The 23,180-nt window shown below is 45.8% G+C and overlaps 2 protein-coding genes and 1 long non-coding RNA gene across 5 annotated transcripts in view; 2 read left to right on the top strand and 1 right to left on the bottom strand.

Moving 5' to 3' along the window:
* Positions 1–41: 41 nt before the first annotated feature.
* Positions 42–6,251, top strand: PRRG4 (proline rich and Gla domain 4). Of its 2 annotated transcripts, XM_003206075.5 has the most exons (6): positions 42–196; positions 656–770; positions 3,000–3,163; positions 4,357–4,405; positions 4,774–4,909; positions 5,610–6,251. In XM_003206075.5, exons 1-6 carry the CDS (start codon positions 152–154, stop codon positions 5,836–5,838), a joined length of 738 nt encoding a protein of 245 aa, XP_003206123.2. In that variant the 5' UTR covers positions 42–151; the 3' UTR covers positions 5,839–6,251. The 2 variants fall into 2 exon arrangements, with proteins under 2 accessions (XP_003206123.2, XP_019470772.1); XM_019615227.3 differs by lacking the exon at positions 42–196 and having other exon boundaries at positions 554–770.
* A 210-nt stretch (positions 6,252–6,461) lies between these two features.
* LOC146544199 (uncharacterized) lies at positions 6,462–14,681 on the bottom strand. The gene is made up of 2 exons (XR_014883315.1): positions 11,327–14,681; positions 6,462–6,780 (listed from the first exon to the last, which is right to left on the bottom strand). It is a non-coding gene; the product is annotated as an uncharacterized LOC146544199 (long non-coding RNA).
* A 485-nt stretch (positions 14,682–15,166) lies between these two features.
* The window catches only part of QSER1 (glutamine and serine rich 1), a 36,225-nt gene continuing 28,211 nt past the window's right edge, over positions 15,167–23,180 (top strand). Inside the window, exon 1 of one of the 2 annotated variants that reach the window (XM_085223841.1) lies at positions 15,167–15,368. In XM_085223841.1, the coding sequence (XP_085079967.1) occupies positions 15,253–15,368 (116 nt within the window). In that variant the 5' untranslated portion in view covers positions 15,167–15,252. Of the gene's footprint in view, positions 15,369–16,207; positions 16,374–23,180 lie in introns of those variants that run through there. The other variant, XM_010710684.4, reaches the window with a different exon arrangement.

Here is a 23,180-nt window from a genome sequence, read left to right as displayed (position 1 = left end):
CCGCACCACGAAGCGTCCCACGGGGCTGCCTCAGCCCTTCCCCGGCCGTGGGACCGCCCCGACGGGGCGCAGCCGGCGGTGCGGGGCGGGTGCTGCCCTGGAGCGCACCGCGCCCATTCCAGGAAGCGCTCAGCGTCGATCGCGGCGGCGGATGGTTCCCGGCAGCCGGCTCTCGGCTCGGAGCTGCGGCGGACAGGTATGCACGGCACGGGCTCTCCTTCTCCTCGTCGGGGCTCTCAAGCGTCCCCTCTTCCGCGGGTCATCGCAGTTGTTTCAGTGGCGCGCGTCGCTCGGAAGCCCGCAGGTTAAGTATGGAGCGAAGGGCGCTGGCTCAGCCCCGCCGGGATGGCCGGTCCCAAGGTCCGTCCTGCTCCAAGGTCCGTCCTGCCCCAAGGTCTTTTCTGCCCCAAGGTCCGTCCGGCCCCGTGTGCCCCCACTGCGGGCGTTGCGCGGTGGGACAGCCCCGGCGACGTGTGCGGGGTTACGCAATGGCACGCAGGACCTGTTCGGGTCGGTGCTTTCTGTTAGCGATCCGTCGGGCTGAACTGCGTGTAGGCACTTGCGTTGGATGACTTCATGTGTGGGACTCGTTCGGGCTTCGTCATTCGAGAGGCTGCGTTGTCAGTGCGTTGAGGTGCGGGTTTCTGTCGGGCAGGTACGCGCCATGCTGGGGCTGCTGCTGCTGCTCTGCCAGCTCCAGCTGACCGCGTCGAGGTTTCATCACCGCGCACAGAGGCTGAGCGGCCCGGAGCAGCCCGACGCCACGCATGGTAAGGCACTGCCAGCACGAGTTTGTGCTTTCCGGAGAAATAACTACATCTTCTTAACTTTGTTTCTCCTGAGAAATCTTTGATAGTACTTTGCTTGCTCCGACACTAATGTCTCCTTTATATTTCCGTGGAAATGACAACAGATACGAAGACTGCAGTAACACTTTGTCAGAGCAATTTCTCAGCTACAAGACACTATTTTTTAACGTAGTCGCTCCCGTTAACATTCTGATTTCACCAGTGATGAACAGGAGTTACTTGCGAGACAGATGCCATTCTGTCAGACTGCCCCTCTGCTGCCATCTGTCACACGGCAACAAAATACAGCAGGATATTGGTGGAAAGGTTCAGCCTCTGTTCCCGTACCACCAACATCCACCTCTGATGTTATGGACCGACATCATAAAATAGGAGGCGTTACTTTTGGAGCAGATGCATTTTGAGCACACCACGTTACAGTTTTACTGGAGTGTCTAAAACTCATTTCTTTTGAAAGGGTTTATTTGCTTGTTTGCCGAGACTGATATTTTTCCTCGATACCATATCCCTTACAGCACCTTGAAACAAAGCACAGTGCTGCTGTTGCAGTGCCTTAATTTGGAAGGCAGAAATAAATGATGTCTCCAGGAAGGACTCGAGTCCTTGTGACACAGGTGGGATACTGAACGTTTCAGCGTCAGGGCTTCACAAAGGAATTTGTAAGATATCTGCCTTGTCTTCTCAGTGAACGAGGAGTGCCAGAGCCCTAACACAGGCTTGTCAAAGCCATCACATAGAGGAGGGAACTCCTTCAGGGCAGCAGGTCGAGCAGAAAAATGCTGAACACTGGTTATTCATTAAAATCCGTTCTGCTGTGGGGCAAAATGGGGAGCTGCTAGGCTGCCTCTTCCTTGTGAGTTCCATTTCCACTTTTTTTCTTGTCTGAAGACCATATCTCTAGTTACTGTTACATACAGCATCAATATTTTAAGCATAGATTGTCATGCGACTACTTTGAAGTAAAAGATGTGTCTTCTTACACATGCATACTGTTCCTTCTATCCATACTGTAGTATTTCTTCAATACACTGCAGTATTAAAAGCATGATCAACCAATATGCAGGTTATACTTGCATTTTCTTAGCTTACGGAGAACAAAATGTTTTGAGATAGACTGCAAGAACTATTTGTGAGGGTAAAAATTCCTGAATGATATGATAATCCAGCAAAACCAACAAGAACACAGCTAATTTGTAGCTGAATACCTTTATTCTGAGTCTCGCCCTCTTTTTTAGCTGACTTAGTATAGAACAGTGCTGTTTATGTGTTACGCTTGCAAAAATAATTCCCTACTTACGCTATTGAACCAAATAGTCTGGATTTCTTAGAGAATAGATTACACTTTCACTACCAGCCAAGCCAGAAAACTAGTTCTGTTATATGAAGATGATATTTCTTAAATGAAGCTGTAGGAAGAACAGGCTAAAACATGACTTATGAAGAATGTCTGGTGAGAAAACGCATTCCTATATTCCAGAGCCTCCTGTAGTTTCACTAACTCTTCTGGAATCTTACCTCACAACCTACTCCTCAGGGCCTCGTGGCACCCAGAGTAAGCACAGAAGAGAAAAAGAATTAAATGTCTTCAGAAGTGTCTGCTGCCAGTAAAATTCCTATCACACACTAACTTAAAGCAAACAAACATTTACACAGGACTTCACATAGAACTTGCTGTCACAACACTGAGAACAAATGTGAAAGGAATAAGGCTCTGCTGCCATGATTTAAATTCTAAATTGTGTAAACAAACTTGCAGAATATTGACAGATGTATTTTGAGGGTTTTTTTTTTCTTTTCCTTAGCTTGAATGTGACTGGATTTCTGCTTTCTGCAAGCAGTACTTTGTTCTGAAGGGCTCTGATGCCCACATCCCAGAAGGGGTAATACTAAAACTTAAACTTCCAGCAGCTATCAGGAGAACCAAATACTCTTGGCCAGTATAAGGGATAGCTGAAATGCTTTATGGGAGGAAGATGTTTCTATTTTATATTACACAGTTAGAAAAGATAGCAGCAGAGACAATGTTTTAGGAGGAGAGCTTTGTGCTGCTTTCTTCTATACCTAGTTGAGACATGCTAGGGGAAGAAGTAGATTCAACATAGTCCTATAGGATGTTGCCCATTCTTTAAGAACCATAAGATTTAGCCTTCCAAGCTTGTTTCAAATAACTTTTTTTTTGTTTTTAACTAGTGTTCACATCAGCAAAGGAGGCCAATTTATTCATTGGACGACATCTTCTGAACAACAGATTTGATTTTGAAGCATTCACACCTGATAACCTGGAAAGAGAATGTATGGAAGAGCTGTGCAGCTACGAGGAGGCCAGAGAAATTTTTGAAGACACTGATAGAACGGTAGTTGTTCAAACAACGTGATACACTGAAAGAGACTGCTGAATAGATGATTACTGTATTTAAATCCTGTAGCCCTTAAGAAAATAGCACAAGTGAGACAATTGCTTGTTTTATAGTGGCAGTAGAGGCCCAAATTAGAAGGAATTACTGCTCTAGATATACAGAGAATGGGCTTGCATATGCGCTATTCCCTTCAAGACTTCAGACAAGGGCTCCAATTCTGTGACAGAAATGTAAATGAAACTTCACAAGTACCTCTTGTCATTGAAGAGGTATACCTATACATATCTACACATACTTCAGAATCTCAGTGTTTTTCTTAGCAATTTGTCAGCATCCAGGTTAAATGCATTCCATGAGCTCCACGTATTAATTGGCCGATTTCATCCTTGTCTAATGCCAAGTGTTTTGTAAGAGAGGAGTACGAGCTAGATCTACAGTTCAACTATTGAAGAGTATTCCTGTAGAATCGTCTTCTAAATTGCTGCATGTATACAGCTTGGAATAAAATTTCTATTAAAAGAGAAAATACATAAAAAACCTTTTGGCCAAGCAATAGAACATAATGGCTGTCTGAAGACTGACTCACTGCAGAAAACGGTAATCTCTTCTTGATCCTGGACGTGCTCTGCCCTAACTCAGAAGGGGCAAGGATCACCTGAAGTTGAAAATGTTAATTTGCAATTGTGAAAGCGTTAAATCAGATTCTTGCTGGAGTTTTTTGCTGTCTAGCAAAATTATGGCTAAATGCTGATGTACAGCAATCACGCAACATAAATGTTGTTCTCTAATATGAATTCAAAAGCTGTTCATGCAAATGTCTGATTCTTAAGAACTTGCTTTACTCTTCTGTAGGGATTTACAAAGGTTTACTGCAAGTATTTTTTCTATCAAAATATGTGCTAGCCTTTGCAGTAATCAGGCAAAAATGTCTCTGTATGATCTAACATCAGCCAGTTAATACACTTTTGTTGTTCAAAACTGGTATTATATTCTTTTTCAAGTTGCAATTTTTATGCGAACTTGAGCGTATGACAAAAATATGCTGGGATAAGCAAGTTCAAATCCTTCAGCAAGAGTTGCTTCCATTCATGCCGTTGTTAAATTTTGCTACAGTGCTGTATTGAAAAAAATGGTCAGTAAGGCTGCCAGTTATGGATCTTTTTAAAATCTGCTTCTTTGTGTTTTTAAAGACACAGTTTTGGAACGACTATTCAACTACAGGCCCTAGGATAAAAACAGGTAAGTAACCCTTTTCTTCTTTTCTCATATTGCAGTATTTCATTTTAGTTTATTCTAATACATCCTGCATTCAGAGAGCAGAGCTACAACTCAGTCAAGGTCACAAGTACATGAAATAATATTCGGAAGGCACTGGCAGAGAGACATCTTCAAAGTTTCATGTACAGAAAAGGAAACATCTGCTCACTTTTGCTTTAAGATGAACGTGAACAGCAATCTTAGCTTGTATTGCACAGATATTATGGCTTCTCAGAGCAAGCTAGACATTTGTGAAAAAGAACAGCCCAAGAAAAATAGTACTTCACAGTGTAAACTGTCAAGAACACAGAAAGAAGGCTATCTGAAAATAGCCCATGTTTTATTTTCAGGTGATGAAACACTACAAAAAATAAACATTACGGGACTTCTAATCGGTCCAATTGCTGCTGGAGGAATGTTAGCCATACTTGGACTACTTATCTTCTACTGCTGCAAAGATAGGTGTAAATCAAGGCAACCGCCACGGTAAGGAATTTCATTGCTTAAAAGCAAGACAAGCAGTTTGGTCTCTGAGGGTGGCATTTGAAAACCACTAGTGGTTGGTCTAACTGTGTCCTCAGGGAAGCCAATAGGAAATTTCTGACTTTCCTGGAAGCAAAATGACAATGGTAAGCACTAGTTACTCTGAAGTTAATCAGTAACACATAAACATAGAGCAACAGAACAACACTCGCGTTGCTGACATATCTTCTGGTTATTATTTTTCGTTTGTTTTGTGTGTGTCATCTTAGATCCAAAACACTGAAACACAGCATCACTTAATAGGTTGGGGCCTACAATGGAAGGTCTAACGTGTTTTATTTCACGCTTAAAAGTAGATTTCGTGCCATAAAAAGCATACACTATGTCAGGTGTGAAAAGAATTCGGTTGGAGAAAATGCTTCTCTGCTAATTCTCTAGCCCTGCTTGTTCCTTCATCACAAACTTCAAAGAGCACAAGAGGACTTTCTGCTCTCTCCTCCCTATAAGTTTAATAAACTATTCCTACAGTGTAGCTTGAAGAGAGTATTTGGATTCTGGTGTTTATGCTCATTAAAGACAAGGATGTTTGATTTGTTTGGGGTTTTGTTTTTTTTTTTTTTTTAATTTTACAAGAAAAACTACTTCATTCTTTCCCTTGTTAAAACAAAAGCCACTGTTTATGAATGCTGTTAATTTCATTTAGGCATTTGGACCATGGAAGAAGCAGAAGACGTAGCTCGACTTCCATCTTCAGAAGGCACGAAGAAATTTCTTTAAATCCTCTTCCTCCCAGAACTGATGATTCAGGACTACCAACTTACGAGCAAGCGGTCACTTCAGCCGGGCAACACGACGCGCCACCACCCCCCTACCCGGGGCCCCCAAAATGGGTACGGGCGTTTAGGAAGTCTATGTCGCTTCCTGCCCCTTAGCTACAAACCTCCTCCTAAAGGGAGGAGGGATTATTGAGGTATGGCAAACTTTTAAAAAGTTCACTACCTTGCATATTGCAAGATGGTTTACAAAAATGTGAAAGATCGTTAGCGCAAGTAGGAGCAAATCAGGGTCCCCTTTGGGAGAAGTGAACTGTTGCAAAAGCTGCAGAACTATTCTTTGCACAAGGGTGTTTTGCTAGGAAGAGAGAATGTATAAAGAATAAGTCTTGTACTGCCCCTCTTCCACACGCACTTTGAGCCATCCCATCATATTATTGATGTTTTATTAATAGTTTTATCTTGTTTCTTGAGAAGGAACATTATTTTAATTGGTTTTATTGACAGTAACCTTTTTTTGGTGACTTAATACTTTTGGACATCATCATAAATCTGCTGTGTTGTTGGACATACTTTACTGCTGTGTGGATTTTCTATTCATTCTAGTAATAGATTTGAGTATGAAAATCATGTAATGAGTTTATCTTGCAAGTGTGAATATATTACTGCTTCTGGATTACAGTGGTTCGTTTTAGACTTTGCTGGTAAACATTACTTAATTTGATTTATTTTTGTGATTATTATTTTGGATTAAAAGGAGTATTTAGTTGCATGGTACACTGCACACTCAACAAAAATATACTTTAATCAAAGGCTTTTTTAAGTTCTTTACTGTGAGAGCGGTGAGGTGCTGGAACAGCTGCCCAGAGAGGCTGTGGATCCCCGTCCATCCCTGGAGGTGTTCAAGGCCAGGCTGGATGGGGCCCTGGGCAGCCTGGGCTGCTGTGAAATGCGGAGGTTGGTGGCCCTGCGTGTGGCAGGGGGTTGGAGCTTCGTCATCCTTGAGGTCCCTTCCATCCTGGGCCATTCTGTGATTCTGTGATTTTGATGCTCCAGCTTGTTATTTAGAGTACAATACTGAACGAGTAGAGTGCTGTGGGCCTTTGGAAGAGACGGGAAGAATGACAACTATAAATTAAATGGAAGTGTTAGCAGCACTTTTAAAGACAGGGATTTCACAGGGCTCCTGAAAGTTCAGATTCTTTAGCAATTAAATTACAGAAATAGTACAGAAACTACACCTTCTGTAGAGTGCAACACTTCATATGGGTGAATCTGCAGATTAGATCCTGAAGGTACTGAAAATATGCATTGACTGACATTCAGATTCTGGTTACGTGCAACGTAGCAATTTGCAAAGCACATATATCATTAAAATAAGCATAACTTAAACTTACCTCATCTTAGATAGGGAAAAAATTCCCAAGCGGTTTACTCGTTGCCTCTTTTCTAAATGAGATTCTGAGGAAAAACTACACGGTACTTCATTTCTCTCAGAACAGGTTCAACCATGTCACAGTACTTAAATGCTCTTAGCCATCACCTTGGCCCATTTCCCAAAACTTAGTTTCCGTGTTGTCCTTTCGACATCATACAGGGTTACATCATGCAACCTCTGACAAATGTGGACAGGTGATGAGTTACAGCAAATAACTGAGGGTCAGAAAAGTAGTCTCCAATTCTGCCAACTTAAAAGTAAGTCACTTAACCTGTTTTCTGCATCAGCGAAACAAGAGAGCCTACTATTTCATTTCTCAAATGCTCCGATGAGCAACATTATAAACATTACATATTTTAGTTTTTTTCATGAGTAAGTGGGTGTGTGTGCACGTGTGAATTCACTGGAAGAACAAAAACAAAGTGCCACGTGGAAGTGTATTTCCCCACTGCCGGTCAGGAAAATGAGAGTCATGAAGCATTTGACTCCGGTTCTGTCAAAGTCTACAGCAAGCTTTTTTATTGGCTTCAACTGCTCTGGGATTGGAGCCAAAAATGCAAGAACCGATCACTTCTGTTAATAAAAATGTCATGTGCTACCACGTTATTTAAAAACATACTGTTCCCAAGCCTGATTTAAATATTGTTCTGTTGTCCTACTGATGCCCACTAACATTAAAAACCTCAAAAAATCTAGTTTATTTAAAACCTGCCCTGCCAACAGAAGTTTTACTGCTGCTATCCTCACTTGTTCCATGCGGGCAAGAACAGGAAAGAAACCCCAGGTGTGAAACTCATTTATCAGACACTTCAAGTTCATTATCTTTATGCTGGACATATATTCATTCTTGTACTGTACACATTTATCACCGCATCATTTTCGCAGTTAAGAAATTTTCCCCTCAATGTGTTCAGCGCATCTCCACAAATACCACGCTCTTAATTCAGTGCTAGCTTCTGCTGTTAGTAGTCTCTGAGCTGTGTATTTGGTTCTTGTGACTTAACATATTTCAGCCCTCCCTCTGCCCATCCGACACAGCCTTTTGAATGCACTTGCCCTAGTTATCTTTTCATTCCAACTTTTAAGTGCTGGCATTTTGGTGGGAGAGGCAGCAATAGTTAAAACAGTGCTAGTCTCTATTCTCTTGCAAAATGGTTTCCAATAAAGTCTGCACATTTATTGGAATTTAATTCAGCCTATGATAAAGCTTAAAAAAAAAAAATAATCAACTCTTCTGTGTGCTGTAGAGCCCCTGTCAATGGGGAGATGAGGTGGTTTGTTTTTTCTCAACAAAAACTTCCCGCTTCACCACTCTGAATTGTGAACAACAGGCTCTGTACGTGAAGTCCTTCAGGACTGGACGCGGTGGTGTACCCCTCCACTTTCCTCTGATTTTGGTTGGAAGCTTCAATACACTAACATGGCAAAAAAATGCCCACTTTCTTACGGTAAGTGAAATGAGCAAGATCACGTCAGGGAGCACCAGAACAGGTGTGCAAAAGCAAAGCAGGAAGCAGAACTTCCTTGTTCAGTAATAGTGAGTTCAGACTGAAGAAGGTGTGCACTGAACGCGGGGAGCAACTTGCCAAGTTGCACATGTATACGGCTTCCAAGGTACAGCATGGTGCAGAGTACCTTTACAGGAAAACAAACAAACAAATTGACTGCAGGATTGTACTAAATTAAACCACTCTCTTTTGCCCACAGCAGAAATAAAACAGCTAGATTTGCACTTCTAACCGCACAAGACGAACTGAACAAGCCGTTTAAAAACTCGAAGCGTAGCAAAGGTTCAAAGATACAACGAAGCAGTCAGCTGAACTGAGATCCAGAATACAACTGGTGGGGTGTAGGTTCATTCACATTAAGCCAGACACGTGGACGTACCAGAAAAAATACTTTTGTCTAGAAATTGGTGTGTTTTGAGAAGACCTCAGAACAGGTTTTAAACTTCTGATGCAGTGCCAGTTTCATTTAAGGAATAAGAAACGCCTCTGATCGCTCAGGTTGTTACCTTCAGTGAAATTCTCCAAGTATCAAAGCCTACTAAACAAATATTGATAATTGAATGTCCAGGACTTAATGGTAAACACTTAGCTTGGATGCGATACAAAGGATAATTTCTGGTAGGAGTTCAAGTAATCCTTGTCAGATCATGAGCTTGTTTGAGAGCAAAGGCTTTATTTAAATTCCCTTTCTTCCTAAATCTCACTGCATTTCTCCCACTTGCCTTACACAAGTTCTAAATCATAGTTCATAAATTTGAATGCACTCATCCAGCAAATACAAAGGGGGTACGTGAGTTCAACTACTCAAGTGTGAGCAGCAGAGCTTAGAAGTTGTGGAGCCACGTGACCAGGAGGAGGACTGGGCAAAGGAAGGACTTTGTTCTCATTGGCACAGTGTGCTTTGTGCCAGCTCACACATCCAGTGCCATAATTCTGTAGCTCAACTTCAGTTATCTTCCTGAAGATTGTGATTCCTTTGTCTGAAATTATACCCAAGCTTTTTTTTTTTTTTTTTTAATCAAATAAAGGCACAGAGCATAAAGAAATGCAAAGAGTACTTGCCCTGAGGCTCCCAAGTAAAGTGTGCTCTTTGAAAGGCAGCAATTTCTTCCCTATTTACACATCCACTAGTGTCTAGTTCGACATTTCAAGAGGCCAAGTGCCAAATAAAATGCAAAATCTCATCTGTTAAGCAACTGCAATTTTCTGCTTTGATCAGGGTCACAGTCACAACTGCACCTAAACGAGCCGAGACTGGAAACAGGCTTGACCAAGACTCATGTTAGTCCAGCCTAACACCTGATGTACTCCTCATTACGTCTAATGGAAGATACGGGAGCTTGGCAGCATGTGTACCTACACCGAGTCCACACGAAGGTCCTATATCCATGTTCTCTAAACCTGTACCTAATGTTTGTTCAACAGAGAAGAAAGAAGCTGCAGAAATTTTATTCTGCACTCTTTTTAAAATCTGTTCATCAGGCCCAGCTCAGCTTTGGCCCAAACTTCTTCAAACTTCATCTGGTCACACATGCTCACATTATTTGGGTATTTTTAATCATTGAACATTAATTTTCATCAAAATGTCTGCGAGTCTCTGAAACGCTATTTCCATCAATCTTAAAAGCCCATTCTCTCAGGGTAAGGCTAACTGCTAAGCGTTTCTAGAGTGTTTGTTGGCAAATGGAAAAGCGTTAGTCACTGTAAGCCAGCCACCAAGACGTCTGTGTATGTCAGCAAGCTATTTATGACGCTGTGATAGTTCCAGAATAAAGCACTATCATGATCTGAAATATGATCCTTTCGTCCACTTTCACCAGCTTTGTCATAAGCTCAGACTTGCAGAATTAGCTGCATGCTGTGCTTTAACCACTTTTTCTGCTGAGCAGCTGAAGCTGCAGGTCAGCTCGCTGATCCAGCATGTGCCTCTGACTCCATGCTTTTGCCGTGACTCTTCTCAGAGCATCCAAATTGCCCCCTAGCAAATCAATCATTTCGCTGCAAAAGCAACAGCTACATTGAAAACTTCTTCATGCAAGAAAAAAAAAAAAAAAAAGTCTCTGGTTAAACACGTGGGAAAAGCTGAGATAGAGCAAAACCAGGCATCTTCTGTTATGGAAAGGCAAAGGACAGAAGCAGTGCACTCTATAAAAGAAGGCAGTGTTTGTGGACAGACACTGGAAAAGCCAGGTAGAGCCAGGTTTGTTGTACCTGCGGTTAAAGGGATGCCAAAAGCACAGGCAGCAACTGCTGGCCTCGAGAAGAATGGCTCCATTCAGTACCACCTGCTGCCTCGTGCACAAAGGCCCTGAGTGGGGCTATCCTGGCATTTGACATCTGTGGGACTGTTAAAGCTGTACATACCACGGAACATTCTGCCTGGCCATGTACAACAGGAAAATACTTGATCACACTCAGCAGACGCATTAACATAGGTGCTAACAGCACACTCAGAAACAAGTAAGTCAATAAATCAGTTACAAAAAAATGCAAGGTGGTGCTTTATTCTGGCCCTGGATTTGTGACTGACACTGATTTTTATTATAACCAAATCACATTTTTATGGCTAATTACTGTCAAATCAAAATTTTGATGACAAATAATGACTGAAACTACCCATTAGTTGGATCCTACATTTCATTTGGCAAATGGCCACTTTAAAGATAAAACTAAAGTGACACTGCCTTTAAGCATTACGTACCATTAAGTTGAAAGGGGCAGGTGTATTAGCTTACAGTTCTGCCAGCGCTGGCTTGATTCTGGCTAAGCATAGGCTAAGCTCGGAGACATACTCTCAAGCACTCAGTAAGGAGATTCCTATACTGAACACAACATGAGCCACCTCAACATCTTGTCATCAAGAGCAAGCTTCCTGCTTTTTCTCATCACGTCCTTCCTCTCCCACCTGCTTCTGGCTGTGCATTACCACTCTTTGCCCTGAACCAGTATTCGTTTGATGCAAAACAAGCTGGCTCAGCTCAGTGGAATTACAGGAAAGTGACCTGGCAAAAAAAAAAATAAAAATAATTAAATGTTCTTTTGCCAGAGGAGTGAATTTACAGCTCACTTTGTGATGATAGCGAATCTCTGGGAGCAGGATGATGGAGCAGAGAAGGAGGAAGGGAAGGGGAAGGCCTTCTCCTTTTGTGAGCATCCTTGTCCTGCTGAGACAAGGTATCCACGGATAGCAAGCAGTTGCAGCTTTGAAGAACACTCCCTGGACATCTAGCATATCAGTCTCCACTAGCATATCACCTTAAGTACATAAATCTGTGCTTACGTGCCTCCTAACCACCAAATGACAATGTTGGGTCTCGAGAAGATCCACTATTTTTCCAACTGGAGACTACTTTGTTTAGGGAGAAGAACAAGCAACAGAAATTCAGCGCTGTCCCCGGCTGCTAAGCTGCACAGATTGCATTACGGAGCTGTAATTTAAGATCTTACTCGTAATAGCTTGTTTTTCAGAAAAACATAAATACTTGATTAAAAAACACATACAGTATAATCAGTTATGAGCTACAGCCTGGATGTATTAAAGGCCACTGAAGGTCAGTTTCTCAGAGTCAAGCAGTAGCTGCTTTCAAAAGTGATGCATTCCTTATGAATGCAAGAATTGAAACATTTCCAGCCAACGTTCAGAATCATGAAACTGTCTAGTATTTTAATACACACCTTAATGCACACACATTAACGGGATTTATCAAATACAGAACACCAAACTTCAATGGAACTTTCTAAGAAAGCAACAAGAACGGGGATCAGTTCGATGAGAAAAAGGTAGGAGTCTCCCGGGCACCTCAGCAGTCACTTGCCTCTCAGACACAGGAAATGCAAACCATGGGATAACAGAGCTTTAGGTGGTTATAAACACTAGTGGAGGTGTTCTCAGTCGTGTCTGTAGCATAATGATACTTACCTAGTTAGCTCAGACTACTAAGTGAGCTATCTTTTCCCTGCCTATAGATCTCAACTGATCTTTGTTGCTTGGAAAGTCTTATGCAATAGGATCTTATAGTTACGTATCAGTATTTACATATACCCCTCTCTAGGGAGAGAAAAGAAAATACACACGCTTTAAGGCTCATGTCCTTAACTGAGAAAAATTCAACGCAGCACTGGTAGTTTTACAATTTATTAATACCTTGTCCCAAAATTGCAGCAAGAAGCTTTTACATCACCACCATCCCTCCAACCGACCCTACGGCTGACTGCACGGGGCTCCACCTGCACACATCTATCACCCCTTCCATCTGAAGGAAACGGGGAACTCCAGGTGACTATTGTAATGGTGATGAGCAGACATCCTGCAAGAACATCTAAGTGTCCTTCCCCAGCACAAAGCTACTTTCAGGGCATCAGCAGCACAAGTGCTTCTCCAGCAGCATAAAACTGGAGGCGTTTTCTTCATGTGAAACAGTGACTGGCTGTGCTTCCCAGGGAAAGGTCCCTGCTGCAAGCAGTGCAGGCGCTCACTCACACAAACAGAAGGAAAACTCACTCTGCTGGTTTGTCCTTGGCATGCTCTGTTCTGCTCTCTCCCTCTGCCCTAGCCTCTCCGCGCCTCTCCTCAGCCTTTTCCACACAGACGGTGTTGGCACTCACCTGCCCTCCCCACACTGACTTTGCTGCTTCCTGAAGCTGGGAACAAGAGAATCAGAACCTCAGCTTTTCCTCCTGAAGTCTCCTAGCTAACAGCTTTCCCACTAAGCACTCCCTCTACTCCATTCACATGTTAGGATGCTGATTTATATCACGTCTAAACTGGTTAGCTGCAGGCAAAAGTTTCTCCTGCCTGCATTTCCCTGCAAAACCCTGTGGTTTGACATTGCCTCAAGTGCTACAAACTGAGCCTTCAGAAGCCTTACTCAGCCACCAGCACACATCTCTCCTCCAAGCAGTACAGAAACCTTCAGGTGCTCCCTCACCTTCATCCACAGCAAGCAGCCCTCACCCCGAGGCCTTGTTCTCCTCCTGCCTGCCCCAGCACATCTCATCCTGTGTCGTGTTCACAGGATCATTAAGGCTAGAAAAAAGACACATAAGATGATCTAGTCCAATCCCAACCCGTCCCCATCACGCCCACTAAAACATGTCCCTAAGCACTACATCTGCCTTCTCAGTCAATAGCTCTAGGGATGGTGACTCCCTGGGCAGCCTGCTCCAACAACTAACTGCTCTGAGAAGTAACTCTTCTTAAGACCCAGCCTGAATGCCCCCTGCCCTAGCACTGTTACCCAGAACAAGAAGGCTCTGAGGAGACCTCAGTGTGACCTTCCAGTATTTGAAGAGCAGATAAACAAGAGAGGGAATGGCTGTTTGTGAGGGTGAATAGTGATAGGACAAGGGGAAATGGTTTTAAACTGAGACAGGAAATGTAGGTTAGATATGAGAAGGAAGTTTTTCAGCCAGAGGGTGGTGAGGCATTGGAACAGGTTGCCCAAGGAGACTGTGGATGCCCCATCCCTGCAGGCATTCAAGGCCAGGCTGGATGTGGCTCTGGGCAGCCTGGGCTGCTGGTTGGCGACCTGCACACAGCAGGGGTTGGAAGTGGATGAGCGCTGTGGGCCTTTGCAACCCAGGCCATTCTATGATGCTATGATAAGAGGCTGACCCCCACCTCACCACAACCACCTTTCAAAGAGCTGAAGAAATCCACAACACCTCCTCGAAAACTCCTCTTTCCCGCACCGAACAATCCCAGCTTCCTCAGCCCACCAAAACAGCTCTAAAAGCACGCGCCCACAAGCGAGATTTCAGCAGCCCCGGCCCCCCCAGCTGGATTCAATTTTTCCGCGGGGGGAGGCGGTCGCAGGTCACGTGCCGCAGTCACGTGCCCGCCGCCGGCGGTGCCCTCAGGGTGCAGCGCGGATTGCCGCGCGCCCGCGGGCGGTTATGTGGTATCAGCCCCAGGCGGGATCGCCGCTCGGCCCCGCGCTCTGAGGCGGCGCTCCGGTGGCCGCGGCGCCCCGCGTCTCGTCAGCGCCTGCCTCGCGGTGCCCAGCTCTGACGCCACGCCGCGGAGCGCCGCTTCTCTCAGCGGGAACAAGATGGCCCCGCCCCGGCCCCTCCAACAAAGCCCCAGCGCTCCGCTCGACGCGGCCCCGCCGCGCCGCCGCTACTGCCGGCCTCTCCCCTCGCTGCCCGGCCCGGCCGTCCCCGCCTTTGGCCGTCCCCTCCCCCGGCCCGGTGCCGGCCGCCACCCCGCGCCGCGCTCTCCGCACCCTCCGGGCCCGGCCCGGCCGCCCTGCCAGGCCGCGCGTCCCCGCTCGCCGCGCTCCTCCCTGCCCCCCGGCCGCGGCGCCGTGCCCCGCTCAGCTCCCCGCGGCGGGCCGTGGCGGGAGGTGCATCCTGGGAAGGAGCGGCCCGACATGGGTCCCCGCCCGCCCGCCGCGCAGCCCCCGCCGCCGCCGCCCGCGGCTCCGCGCGGCTGAGCGGCAGGGAGGGGAGCGGAGGCGGGGAGGGGAGGCCGGGCCGCGGCGGCCTGGCCCGCGGCGGGGAGGGGGCCGCGGCGCCGCCCGCCCCGCATGAGGCAGGGGGGGCCGCTCCCACCCGCCCCGCTCGCTCCCCGCCGCCGCCCTGCGCGCAGGGCCCCGCCGAGCCCCCGCCGCCCCGCGCCCTGCCCCGATGATGGACAGGAACTACCCGCCGACCCCCAGCTTCGCCGAGCCACCGGCCCCGGCCGCCGCGCAGCCTGCCGCCGCCTGGGCCTACGAGCGGAGCGCCGGCGGCCCGAAGCCCAGGTGAGGAGCGGCCGCCGGGGGGACGCGGCGGGAAAGGCCTCGGTCCGGGCCCGGCCCCGCGGCTAGGAGCGGGGCCCCTTGGCGGGGCGGGCTGCCCGAGCGGGGCGCGCCGCCGTCGCCGCTCTCCGCCCCGGAGGCTCGCGCTGGGCTGCGGCGCCGCGGGTTCAAGAGTTCAGGCGGCGCCCGCCGGGCCGGGCGCGGAGCGGGAACAATGCGGAGCGGTGACCTCGGCCCGGCCGTGCGAGCCGCGCTCCCGCCAGCCCGTCCGTCCGTCCGTGTGCCCGCCGCCTCCCGCGCTGCCTGCGGGCCGCCCCGCCGCCAGACCGGCCGGGAGCGCCCAGGGAGAGTTGGTGGAGTTCAGGGAAGCGCGGGGGTAGCCGGGCCGTCGCGTCGGCCTCGCGCTGCTCCCCGAGGGCAGAGCTCCGCCGGCTGGAAGGAGCCTCGGCTGGGCGCCGAGATCTGCGCTGCTGGAGCTGCGGTGCCGCTCTGAGCGGCGCGGCGTGAAGGCAAACGGCGGTGCGAGCACGAGAAGCTGCCTGTCGGATAGGTGTGCGTGGAGCTGCGGGCGGCCGGCCGTGCGGTCAGATGAACGGGGCGTCGGGTTGAGGACTGCTGCGCTCATCGTGCGGGTCGCGGTGCTTCTTTTTGTTGTTTCTCTCTGCGTTTGAAGCTGGAACGTAAGCTTTAGAAGATTAGGGTTACGAATTCCCAGTGAATTTGCAGAGCCGTTGGGTCATAGGGATTGAAAGAGACCTCTGGAGATCGTCGAGTCCCAGCCTCTGCAACGGCAGGTTGGACAGGAAGGGACCCGGGTGGGTCTTGAATATCTCCAGGGAAGGAGGCTCCGCGGCCCCTCTGGGCAGCCGGTTCCAATTCAGCACAGACCTGGTGAAACACATTTCTGCCTGCTCTACATTTCGTTTCTTATCCCCGAGCTGAAGGTGGCTGCCTTCAGTTTTCAGCTCCAAATCTCATTACAGTCCTATTGATGCTGGAAGTCCTATGGTAAGTCATGCTTTCCCAAGTAGGAATTCTTCAGAATTTTCATCAGTTTCCTGTGTTACGTTCTCATTAAGAAAAATGATTTTCTGAAGTTTGCTACCAGGCATTCTTTTCTGTCTCTTTTTTTTTTTTCTTAAACTTCGTTTATTTTGTTTTCTCCTGGGTGCCCTCCAATACATTGTCATTTTCCTTGAACTGCAGACAGTGCATTTTTTAAGTAATTAAATCGATGTCAAGAAGATCTCTGTGTGGCCTGAGGCTCCAGGTTCCCTGTTTCACAGAGAACTGCAAGGAGTGTTGGGTTCCTGGCCACGACCTGGCCCTGTGAAGCTGCTCTGGTCCCTTCAAAGTTGCCAGCGTGGTAAAATAGAATCTCCCACTGCTCTATTTCATCTTCCTTTTTAATCGTTGGACTCCTCTTAGTCATGTTAATATGTTGGCTGCAGTGGTAGTCAGCGACATGCCCTTTTTGTATTGCTCTTGCCAGTTTTCAGCATCTGTGGAGGATCATGTCATCTGTTCCATGAAGAAGCTTTGTATTTTCCAGGTCAGTTAAGAATCTGTAGTGCAGAGAAACCCTGGATCCCTCCAGGGTCTTTGAAGATACACGAGTGCTTGATGATTATTTTCTGCGTTCCAAAAAACAACAACCCTGCTTTCAAAATGTGACTTAGATGTTTTTAATAGATGCTACTCCAAAGCATTATCGGTTTTTTATTTTGGAAATTCCTTTATGGAAATGGTATGGGGAGCATTCTCAAGACAAGTTCCTCACACAAGCTTACGGGATTGTTGCCTGCTACCTATAACGCTCAGCCTGCTAATAAAAAAATCAAATTAGAATTACTGAATGCATTCTTCATATGACAGTATTTTTGCTATGCTTTAGGAAGCAATGTCAAGGAGATCTTGCTTTCGGTTCCTAAAAAGTTTCATCTTGAGGCTATATAGATGGTGATAAATGGTACGTTTTCTAAAGGTGTTGACTGAAATGTTTTAAGTTGATTCTGTTTTCTTTCTTAAGCTGTAGCAATGTCAGGAGAAAAAAAAAATGAATTGTAGTATAGTTGGAGTTCTCCTGTAGCGAGTTCTTATTTAGAGTTCATGTTGCATGGTAAGATTTCAAATGTAGTAGGATGTAAACCGCTTTGGTTACATACAGTCTCAGTGTGCACAGGTGTTTGTTTTCTCTCTCACTGATATTCAGCACGGTGGGGTGGGGAACTGGGACCTCAGAGCCACGCTGGTCACTACTGAGGCTGGAAGCGGGTCGTGTGGGTGCTGGTGTGCTGGAACAGAGCTCAAGTGCTCTGGTTTGCATTGCTGTAGATAGCTTCACAATGTTCCAAACACTGGTTTTGATTGTGGCTGACAGGTAGCCATTTGAACAGCTGAAGCTGTGTTAATCTGATGTTAAATCACAGAAATGTGCGCCGTGTTCATCTGGTACTTGTCTGAAGAGAATGTGGCCTTCAGGTGGTACAGGCAGCAGTATTTCCGTCAGGCTGTCCTGATATTTATGCTGGTGCAGGCTGTGTTGTGGCAGGCTGTGTTCCCTTTGTGTGCAGAGCCGTGTTCACAGTCGTGGCTCATCAAAATGATTTCTCCTCCCTACAAGCCTTGCTTCTGTCATTCTGTACTTAACTTCAGCCATCTGGTTTTTATCCCGCTCCTTATTTCTTGCAGGCACTGTTTTGTCTGTGCAGTGGCACTGTTCCTATCAAAGGAAGCGTGTGGTGGAGTACTGTAAGGGCACCCTTACCAGGTCTGCTGTGACATAGCTTATCCTGTAGTAAATAGAAGTCAGCAAACTGACAATGGAAATCACTGGAACGTCTTCATTAGCTAGAAGAGCTCAGTCATACTGGGGAGTGCTTGGGCAGCGCAACCCAAGCAGCCCAGAGCAGGGGGCTGAGATGGGCGCTCCTGTCCTCCACGCTCCCCGTTTTCCCCCTGCCTCCTATGCTGTCTGTTTGCAGCTGGAAGGAATTCCTGCAGAACGCTGCTCATGACCTTTATCCCTTAGGAAACTTGATTTTTGCACAGATGCTGTCTCTTTGGTTTTACAGGGCCGTATTGAGCAGCAAGTTGATTTGTTACTCGCTTGAGGAAAAACACGGTCTTCGGAAAACCATAATGGCTGTGTAGTAGTTGGTGAGACTGTCGTCATTACTTGGAAGGAGAAATGCAAAAAGGTGATGATGACGATGAGTTCCTGGTTGAGTACATGTCCGACTTGGCGAGCCCTCTTGTTTTCATTCGGAGAAGGATTTTGGCTAATTGCTCTTCTTTGATGTTAGCCCCGCTCTAGGACCTAACCCTGTGTTGTGTGTGACTGAATGACAGTCACAGTTATTTGTTATTTTAAACTTGATGGCAACCGCTGTGGTCTCTGATGTTCCTTCTGTGCTGGCAGCCTTTGTCCGTCTCTGCCCTACCCAGACGTATGGGTTTTACAGCATTTAATTTGAGACGGTTCTTTACAATAGATAGCACTGACATTTGGTTAGCGTGACCTATATTTATAGCAGCTAATCTAAAATAACAAACTGCTTAGTGATAGTTCAGAGGGAAAGTTATGTAACTTTGAGACTTCAACTTTTATAATACACTGTTAGGATTTATTTATTTTTTAAACTTGCCCTTTTTGCATAGCTGCCAAGCTTTCTGTAACAGCTGTACGATTGTGACTTTGGTAGGGCTCAATCTGAAGTTATAGCAGATTTGTTCATAGCTATAGAAGTTGCAGAAAATAAAAATGCAGGTAATGTAGAAAAATATACAGCTTTTTTTTTTTTTTAAATCAAATGAAACTTCCTGAGAGATAAAAACAATGTTTGTTGCTAAACATGTGTAATACAAGAAGTTCCCTGTGGTGCGGTGTTTCACTAGCTGAAAGCTAAAGCTCATAAACAGAATGTATTTAAAATGTTTTCTATTAAAAAATAAAGGCGCAGGAGGATTAAATAAAATTTATAAACATATAGAAAGGTGAGTCACTTCTAAATATTACTAAACTTTCTGTCGCGGTCTGTATTGGAAACATTCATACACACCCAGTGGAACACAAGCAATCTGTGGAGTAGCGCAGGTATTTTAGAGAGACTTAAGGAATGAGCCAAAAGGGCGTTTCTGAAACGATGTGCTACTGACCTGTCTGGGAGTTTACCACCTACACCAGGTGTTTAAGCATCTCGTTATTCGCTGCAGAAGGAGCTGAGGGTGCAGCCCTGCTGTCTTCAGCAGGTGTCCCGACAAGGCTTTGCTGCCCAGATCCCTGGGAGGAGCTCTCAGAAATGAACCACTGGGCCGGCCTTGAGGTCACCTGTGATGATATTTCAGATGTGAGCTCTTTGCCATGGAGCTGAGGGCTTCACCGCAGGTTGCTCAATACCTCCTTGTTCTGAAAGAAAGGGGTTTTGTGTTCTTTCACCTTAGCAAAAAGTCCTTCAGTCCGTATGTGTATCTTATCTTTCATCCTGTTACTTTAAGTGTAAGCACTTACTTTGTATTGCCAGAGAACAACCTTTTCCCTTTGTTTCTTCTGTACTTTTGCCCACCTCTTTTTTTTTTTTCCTTTCCTTTGGAGATGCTGTTGATCCTGGCATGATGCTGTCATGGGAAGGAGGTTGTTTTTAGAAAAATCAAGGAGAAAAGCACTTGCGACTGGTTTTATTCGTTGTAGACAATACTAGAGCTTTTATGCAACTCAACTTTATTTTCCTTGCATTGTTTGATTTTTCTTTTTTTTTTTGCAGTTAGGCAGAGCATTCACAACTCTGCGTATCAAAAAGTCATTGTGCGTTATGAGTGCCTATTCCATACACTTAAAATACATCTGGTTAAAAGATAGCACACGAATCCTGTCATTTCAGACCTTCCTTGGTGGCCTTAAGTGTGACTAAAATAACTCTGAATGCCATGCAGACACCATGCGGTGTTCAGCCTCTGCAGCAGGGCCAGTCTTGCTGTGCCACGCAAGTGATGGAGAGAACTCTGACAAGTTCCAAGGCAAGAAAAGCGGTGCGTTCAGAGAGCACTGAGCTGTTGGTTACCGAGCACCTGATTGACCTGTCTTACGAGGCAGATCTCACCAGTTTTGATTTTGCGGTCTCTCCTTTTGCTGCTTCCTTGCCTCCTTGCTCCAAACGGGCTGTTACACATGAGTGGACGCTCTCGCTGTGCTTAAAACCTCTCTGGCCGTGGGTTACAAGGAACGGGGAGGGAGCTTTTAGTCACCAACACCTGCATACTTGGATTTTCTTATTCCAGAGCGGTTCACTGAGAGCCTATATGTGTTAAGACAAGCTCTTATTTGCCCCCGTTGCCTTTCTTTTCATCTTCCTTCTACGTGCCTACCTCTGATGCTTGCCTGGGACTTGTATAAGTGTAACCAATTACACTGAGCAGGTAAAAGGCAGCCTAAGGCGCACTTACCTGAGAGTAATGCTATTTACATAGGAGGATACCAAGGAATACCCACTCCTTAGTAACTCCGTGTGAGTTGCACAGGGCTGTCGTATGTCTAGATTTCACTGGAGATAGCCCTCTTTTTCACCTGAGCGTTGCAGGAGAAGAGTTTGAGAGCTTTGGCTGTTGGTCTGGTGTTTCCAGATGCCTGGCAGTTTGTCCGAAAGCTCTTGGACGTTCGGACTGTGGCAGACAAACGGTCTGTGCACGTGTGTGCAATCTGGCTGCTGTTCTGTGCAGATACTGAATGTACCAGCCTGTGCTGCACGTTGCACTTCATTCTGACCAGGAAATCCCTGTCAGAAATATGGCAACTTAGTGTTTCACACCACATCCTGTTTACTTTCTCTCTTCTTCGTGTCAAAAATTCTGGTGCTAGGCAGTGAATAATCCTTCAATTCATCTGTTTCTCACATTTTGTTATTCTCTACCGAGTCTGCCGGGGATAGCGTTTATACTGAGTTTTTCTCGACTGTGAACATTTGCTATGCCAAGAGTGATCCTAGAGAGCTGGCTCCTTAAGCCTCTGGGCAGCAAGCGTTTGACAACTAACTTCAGTTTTTTGTTGGAGCTGGTGATGTGGAGGTCGCCGATCCTCAGAGCTGCTGAAGAGAGCTGGGATTTCCTTCCGATCTTTTCCCCTCCAGAAAATGCCTCCTGTTGTTCTCTTTAAAAGCAAATACAGGTTTTTCATCAGTTAGAAGAACTTAAGAACTTGTGTCATCTTGTTCTCTATTATTATTTGTTTTTTTAGTTTAGAAAGCTGCTTGAAAGTTAGAAAATCTTGAAATGATGATTTGGGGTGTAATACAGGAGCTTGTTAGAGAGGGTGAAGTTTTTCCCTAGTGCAGGGAAAAGCAAATGCAGCGCAGCTATTTGTCTGCCATTTTGAACAGCACAAGTTTTTCTCATTGAAGTACTCGTGCAACTGGGTTCGTATGGTGTGAATAGGAACTGCTGCTGGCAGCGTGTTAGGCAGGGTCCTCTTGGGAAGACTAGAAATGCAGATTACAATCTGTTTTAAGATGAAGAGAGCACTGATGAATTTAGCTTGAACACTTCTTCAAGGACTGTGCCAAGCTTCCTTATAAAAGTGGCGAGCAGCATCCTCTGATGTTTCCTTTACATTAAAGGACTCGTGCGGATGTGTTTTACAATGTTAAATCTTTTCTGAGCACGCCTCCCACGTTAGCATAGAAGGGATGTTAGTCACAGAGGTGCCTCTTTATTGAATCTAAAGGAGATCGTATGAGCTGCTTACCCACTGCCGTGTGTTGTGAGATAGGGAGACCAGTGTGGGACACATCTGGGCTTGCTGGAAGACGTAGAGTGTGTTTGGTTGCTTCGAATGATGGGCCGTGCAGATGAACACGGGTACTGCAGTTTGCATTCCTAAATGTGTGTGGTGAGTAGCTGCCTCAATTCTGTGCGAGTTCTGTGGCTCTGGTCTGCAAAGCCTGAGCTTCGCAGTGGTTTAGAAATACTAGCTTTGAAATGTTGAGAAATGGACTGTCATTTCAGTACAGGATGTTTAAACCTTTGCTTTTGGGTGTTGGCCTCCTTTGTAAATCTGAGTGGTTTAGTGTGTGTACCTTAGTTTCCTTAGTTTAAAGCAGAAGATAATTCGTGGGTTATTTGACTGTAAAATGCTTGGAGGTGTGGTGATGGAGAGGTGTTGCCTAAGATAGCTCAGTCGATAGGACAGAGGTATTTGCATCTCTTCCATCTTTTGTGATTAACATCTCAACTTCAACTTTATCTTTTCCATGTAATTGGAAAATAAAAAGCTTATTAAGAAATCAAATAGAACCTGAAAGGTAATACTTAAGCTTCCCACTAGTTACGGCACTGTAGTAGTGGAGAGGGAGGAGAAGGGTTGTGAAGCGTCTCAGGAGCTGAAATGAATTGTCTGTTTTATAGGGCATTGATGCGGCTAGGCCACATCTCCAGATAAGGCTCTGCTGACTTTTTTTAAGACGTCAGCAAAAATAAAATTCAGATGATCTGTACCTTTAAAAAAAGAACATATGGCAGTGTGTAAAGTCCTTTTGTATATCTGAGGTTCAGAAATAGCTTGTTTCTATAGGAATCTGTATTTTCACATCCTTCAAGACGTAATTTAACTGATTTTCCGAAGAGATTTCTAGTTGTTATTAAGAACTCCACAGGTTTCTTAGTCAGGCAAGCCAGCACTTGTGCTCAGGTATTAGAGTGCCAGTACGACTGTTTTTGCTTTCCTGAAGCAGTTCTGCCTTTCCTTTCTAGAAGGCTCAAGCATAAATCAGTCAGACACACTGGCATGGGAATAAAACGGAGACAGGTCTTTGTTGCTGTGAAATC

Source organism: Meleagris gallopavo, chromosome 5 (genome assembly GCF_905368555.1).
Source record: "Meleagris gallopavo chromosome 5, MGAL_WU_HG_1.1, whole genome shotgun sequence".
Taxonomy (NCBI): Eukaryota; Metazoa; Chordata; class Aves; order Galliformes; family Phasianidae; genus Meleagris; species Meleagris gallopavo.
Note: the sequence above shows the minus strand (reverse complement) of the source record. Positions and strands in the feature narration are given on the sequence as shown.